The sequence below is a fragment of the Pteropus vampyrus genome, unplaced genomic scaffold (genome assembly GCF_000151845.1).
Source record: "Pteropus vampyrus isolate Shadow unplaced genomic scaffold, Pvam_2.0 Scaffold577, whole genome shotgun sequence".
Taxonomy (NCBI): domain Eukaryota; kingdom Metazoa; phylum Chordata; class Mammalia; order Chiroptera; family Pteropodidae; genus Pteropus; species Pteropus vampyrus.
Genome location: NW_011889358.1, coordinates 137,961 through 144,752, shown reverse-complemented (window position 1 = coordinate 144,752; position 6,792 = coordinate 137,961). Strand labels below are relative to the sequence as shown.

At 32.4% G+C, this 6,792-nt stretch overlaps 1 protein-coding gene across 1 annotated transcript; it reads left to right on the top strand.

The window, feature by feature from the left end:
- Nucleotides 1-2,398: 2,398 nt before the first annotated feature.
- On the top strand, nt 2,399-3,460 carry LOC105308434 (olfactory receptor 6C65-like). Its single transcript, XM_011384407.1, has one exon. The coding sequence runs from the start codon at nt 2,490-2,492 to the stop codon at nt 3,426-3,428; it is 939 nt and encodes a 312-aa protein (XP_011382709.1). The 5' UTR covers nt 2,399-2,489; the 3' UTR covers nt 3,429-3,460.
- The last annotated feature ends 3,332 nt before the right edge of the window (nt 3,461-6,792 follow it).

Here is a 6,792-nt window from a genome sequence, read left to right as displayed (position 1 = left end):
ATTTGAAAAATAATCAAGAAAGATTACTACTTTCGTCAGTCTTTCCCTTTGATTCATGCAAAGTTGATATTATAGGTAGAATTCTATGTTCCTCCAATACCTAATGGCCCCCAAGGGAACACAATTAAAAAGTGTTGCCAAAATTAATTGCACTGTAGATACTAATTTATGTCTCCAGAGATATTTCTATAATGTTTCCCTTAAGAACAAACTCTTCTATAACATTACACTCAAAAATACATAAAATGTGTCTGTTTATTTTAGAGAAAAGCTTTCTGGAAAATCTGTATCACTGAGCAGTATCAGCAAAATCATGAAACACATAACATTTAAATTCCAAAACAAATATTTTTGGAAGTATGCTCTTTGGATTTTCGCATCCTTGGGATTGGATTGTTGATTGAGAAATGGATAGTTTATGACAAGGGAGATTCTGAACAAACTCTTTAAATTTTAAATAGTGAGTGTGCAAATTTTATTAACCAATGTGGCCCCAATAAATTTAATTAATTAAATATTAACAAGTGAACTAGTTTTATAAAATGTGTAAAAATGAAAGAATCTTTTTCTACCTAAAACATTGTTTCTCTTATTATAGTAACCAGAAAAATATTTAAGTTTAAACTGTGACTTGAATCCATCAAGGACTATCATAAAAGTGAGTATGTTTTCTCTTTATCCACATCGTTAATTTATCTTTATACATCATAGAATTCCAACAATTACTACCTTTGAAATGCATGATGGGAGCATTTTGTTAATTGTTGCGTTATTTTCTCTGCCTATACCTTCCTAAATTTGTCACAGCTGAGCTCATAAATATATCACACTGTTTCAAGAAAAAGTTAGGTAGCAGTTTTTTCAGCCAGACCTAATCATGTATGACCAGATATAGTCAGACCAGCCACAAGATGCATTGCCCCATACTACTGGTATCTGCACATTTTTAATATCTCACGCTTTGATAATATTGTTATATCAGACTACCCTCATAGTTCAGTCAGGTATCATCAATCTGTTTTCTCTCTTTCTAGTATGGTAGCAGCACACCATGCTGAACTATGCAGGTAAATATCTTTCAGGATACTAAGCATATACCTCACTAGAATTCTAAAATTCTCATTACCTAAAGTTCCCATTTTGTTGACACAGTGCTATTGGTATCTTTCTGTCAACATTGACTAGTTCAGAATTATTGATGCATGAATGCAGAGCTAAGCACATATAGCTAAAGAAATCTCTAGATTTTGAGAACAATCCTAATCTGGGTTGCATACACATTATTCAATCATTACTTCATTAAATAAAATTGAATCAAAATCTCTTTTAAGCACTAGGAACGATGCAGTAGAAGACAAACATGAATGCTAATCTATCTGTACATGCTGCTTATATAACCTTGGGCAAGTTACATAATTCCTCTGTACCTCAGTTTCCTTGTCTACATAATGAGGTTCTTAACAGGTCCTACCAAAAACACTTTTGGGCACGGGATAAAGGCTGTTTTGATCTTCAGTATAATATTAATAATAGTAAATATAATAAAACAATAATCAATAATAATAAATTAAATATAAAATTAATTATTGCTATTATTGCTGTCATTATTATCTTTGTTCCAATATAATTTCTTTCCCTATCATATCTTCCAAACTACAGTCTGATAAATGGGAAAGTTATTTGATTATTCTTTTTGAAAGCAGAACTTGATAAAGGTTGTTATGTAACAACTTTCTAAAATAATTATTTAATCTTACAGGGAATATTCTAACTTGTTTTTTTTGTTTATATGACTGGCTATATTTAAGAACTCAGATTGGAGCTTTTACACTATTATCTTGTTTATTAATAAGAGCTGGCATTGTGTTGTGTCATCTTTAGTCAAAATGGAGCAAATAGTGTCAATTTTGCCTAAAGGCAAAAGAGAATGGATTTCAAGGAATTGTCCATTAATATAGTATTTTTGGTTTAATTTTTCACTCTGAATATAACCCAAAACATATTCAGAAAAATATTGCATTCTGATTCAAAAGTAAGTTTTCCACTGACAAAATTAGCAAATAGAATTTTATGGGCATTCAGTTTTCAAAAATACTATGTGTTTCAATAACTTGTTTAATTTTCCCAAATGAATTACTTCCACAATGAAGTAAGCTAAGTATTTATTATTATTATCCATTTTTATGACTGTAGAAAAAGTTCTGTATGTTAAATACAGTAACCAAAAATATGTAACAGAAAATTATCATAGCCATGTTTAAAACCTAAGTTTTTTAAAGTAATAAAATACAAATTAATATTTTCCTGAATAAATAAATGCTGGTATGAGTTTGCAATTCTAATGGATAACTATTTTGTCACTTCTTGTTAATGTATTTTTTATTGTTCTCTATGCAGAATAAAAGCACTATAAATGTATTTGAAATCATATCAGGAGTTGACATCCATGATTATTTTTACCTATAGACCTAAGAATTCAGAGTTTAGTGATGCCAAATAAGACATCGATTAGAGAATTTATTCTTCTGGGAATTACGGATGACCCAAAGTTACAAGCTGTGATATTCTTCTTTCTATTGTTCACCTACTTATTGAGTGTAAGTGGAAACATGACCATCATCATCCTAACACTATCGAATGTTTGTTTGAAGACTCCCATGTATTTCTTCCTCAGGAATTTCTCTTTCTTAGAAATTTCATTCACTACGACCTGTATTCCTAGGTTTCTGGCCAGCATCGCTACAGGAGACACAACCATATCCTATAATGCTTGCATGACACAAATATTTTTTTTAATCCTTTTGGGATCTACAGAATTTTTTCTTCTGACTATAATGTCTTATGATCGCTATGTGGCTATCTGCAAACCTCTATATTACACAACTATCATGAATAACAAAGTCTGCAACCAGCTTATTATCAGCTCCTGGCTGGCCAGTTTCCTCATTATCTTTCCCCCTATGACTATTGGCCTCCAACTGGATTTCTGCGACTCTAATATAATTGACCACTTCACTTGTGACGTTTCTCCTGTGCTGCTGATTGCTTGCGCAGACACAAAGTTTCTAGAGCTTACGTCATTTTTCTTAGCATTATTCACACTCATGGGAACTTTGGCCTTGGTGATTCTCTCTTACACACTCATCCTTAGGACAATTCTGAGGATTCCCTCTGCCCAGCAAAGGAAAAAAGCCTTTTCCACTTGTTCCTCCCATATGGTTGTGGTTTCCATTTCTTATGGGAGTTGCATTTTCATGTATGTAAAAACATCTGCAAAAGAAGGTGTGGCTTTGAGCAAAGGTGTAGCAGTACTTAATACCTCTGTTGCTCCCATGCTGAATCCTTTTATTTATACCTTAAGGAATCAGCAAGTGAAGCAGGCCCTGAAGGATTTTGCCAAAAAAATGTTATTATCAAACAAGCACTAACCATTATGAAATCTGTAGCTGAAACTACAAATAAACCACACATAAATACAAATCATTGTTCTAGGTGGTCGATATATATAAGGAGTAAAACATGCAAAAGTTTCTGCTATTGTAGAGCCTTGTTCTAGTAAGGGGACACACATTAAACAGTCAACATAATAGAAAAGTAAATTACCTAGTACTTTATGAAGGGTAAATGCTATGAAAAAAATGAAATACTTTAAGAAAAATGAGGGTAGAATTCAAATTATATTGGGTGGTCAAAGACTTTGCAGTCATCCAATCATCAATCAAAGGGCACTTTGGTTTTTTCCATGTTTTAGCCACCGCGAATATGCTGTAATAAACATTGAGGTGTATATATCTTTAGGGATGAATGTTACGATGGAATATTACTCAGCCATAAGAAAAGATGAAATACTGCCATTGATGACAACATGGATGAATGTTGAGATAATCGTACAAAGCAAAATAAGTCAGGAGGAAAAAGTCGAGAACCATATGGTTTCACTCATATGTGAGATATAAAACCGAAAGCAACAAACAAGATAAACAGAGACTCAAGGACACTAACAACAGTTTACTGGTAACCAGAGGGAAAGAGTGGAGGGAGTAAGTAAGGGTAAATAAAGGGAGTCAAATAAATGGTGACAGAAGGAAATTTAACTTTGGGTGGGGAACACACAATATAACATTCATATGACAGACTATTGAATTATATACTCAAAACCTATATAATTTTATTAACCAATGTTACCCCAATAAATTTAATTTAAAAAGAAAAAGAGTTCACAGTCATTTATAGCTTTTTTAAAATTTCTTTTTTTCCTACATCGAAACATATTTCTCTGTATTCTTTACTTTTTTTCTTTTTTGTAATTTTCCCAGGTCCATAGAGTCATCTATTTCATACATGTCAAAAATAAAGAGATTGCGATGTGTGACTTTAAATAAGTATTGGTCTTTACTTTCAAAAGATAAATAGTAAGCTCTAGATAACCTATGTAAATCCTACGTAAACACTAATGATTTAAAATAAAATGCACAGCAACCTACAAAGGCTAATTACTAAAACAAAAACAAAAACAAAAAAACTTCTGCAATTAATAAATGGAATGGAACCTAACTTCAAGGCTTAAAAAACTGTACTTTATAATCAATCATGTCTAGCAATGGGCTTTGTCTCCTCCCTACTTTTATTCCCTTACTCTATCGAATCAGATATTCAGAATCTGTATAGGGAAAAGATAGCTGATAAATAATTATCTTCCAATGTGAAAATGGGTTATTTCAAGCTGTCAAGTTACTTTCGCACCAACTGCGCTACATCAGAAATATTTATATCTTTCCAATTTACACACCTCCTGTTAAACAATAAAGTGGAAACGTGAGGCTGCAGCTGCTGGGTGCTATAAACAGGGTTATTAGGAATGACTGCTCTTACACAACGTGCAGTCACCTTTTTTTAGTATATCATATTATCAGAAAATAGACAAGTGAGAAATTATAAAAACTCAGTCAATGAAAATCAATACAGGATTTTTACATGCCTATTTAACATAAAATTAGAGAACACATTTTATTGGTACTTAGACAAGGGAAGTTCGAAGACAAATCACTTGTCTTTGCTTTGCAGTCATTCTAAGTAGTTCACTCTATTTAATTAGTATAAATGAAAATATAGAAATTTAAGGTGAAATTCAGAACCCTGAAAATTAAAAATTAAAAAATTCAATATGTGAAAATCAAAGAAAATAAAGGTAATGTGGAAATTAATAAAAATGAAGAAAATAGTAGGTTTGATACAAAGGCTAATTACTAAAAAAAAACTTCTGCAATTATAATATTATAATGTGAGAAACAATATTATAAGGTTTTAATATTTCAAATATTGACAAAACAGTAAAGTTGTATAATTATATGATACTAATGTATTATGGTACTATGTGCAATCATATAAAACATTCTAATTTTAAAAAATTAGGAAGTAGTGTTAATTAGCCAATATTTATAAGGCAACAGATAATCTGAATACATAATTTAACTATGGGAGGAAGTACTAAAAAAATATACAAAGTTCTAAGATTTATGCTTTCAAAACATTCTCAAGATTTTATTACTGTTATATTAAATATGTAAACTTCATGTTCAGAACTTATTCATTTAAAGTATTTGTGTGTGTGTGTGATTCCACATGCTGTAGTTTATTTATGTAGGTCAGAGTTCACTTACCAGAACATACAGTGGAAGGAACTGAAAATCTTAGTAAATTGAATGACTAGGCTCTGCACTTTATACATGCTTTGAGTTTTGATTTCTAAAAATAGTCTATAATTCTATATTTTTGTAGAAGATTGATGTGGGGTATTTAAAATGATGAAGAGAGGTTAAAAACTGTTCTAGTCTCTAGCATCAGGGAAACAAAGTGTTTATATTGAAGAATTTTTCATCTAGTGGGCAAATAAAGGAGACAAGCCACTAACCTCCTTTCTCTATGGCTGTGTTACACAATTACAAGTAAGTTATATAATCATTTCTTGAAGAGTGAGGAAATGACTTCAGTATCCTTCTCAACGAAGTGCCAACATCCATAAGAGTTGACCTGTGTGATGAAATTTATTTGTATCCCTGATATAGTCCAACTTTCAGACTTATAATAGGAAAAAAGTGAAATACAGACAGAGGACTTGGTGAATCAGCACACATTTAGATCTATATCGTATATCCATTACCTTTCCATACTCCATGCTGCCTATCTATTTGTTTCTGTCCTGGTTTTGGCTTCTACAATAATGCATAAATTCCAAACAAAGCATGCATGCTAAAAACTAGGAGCACTGTATGGTAGCACATATAACACCAAACCCCACAGCAAGATTCATGGTATGTATGTCCCTCTGAGTTGAGAAAACAGTACTGCTCTCCCAGTTATCATAGAATGTTTTCTGACAACCAAACCTTATACTAAACTAATCACAGGTTTTTCCTTAGTTATCGGCCTATTCTCTATCTCCTGATATGGCTTCACATGGCACTCTCTGCAAGCATCTAGTCAGAAATTACCTTTGCTGTAAATCTTCAGGCATCTGACATCCCCTGCTTATACCTTGAGGTTGCCCAGATAAATCCTGGGGCTGCTTAAGGGCATACAGCCTGGGTCCCCAATGTGCTTCCTCCCTCTTCCTTTTAATGTAGCTACTGGTAGACCTTTCCAGAGGAGAAAGTGAAAGGGCCTCTTTCCTTTAGAAACACTTAGTATGAAGTCTACCCTCTTAACAAATTTTTAAGTGCACAATACAGTTCTGTCAACTACAGGCACAATGTAGTACAGCGAATCTCCTCTCCCCAGCTGTGGCACCCACCA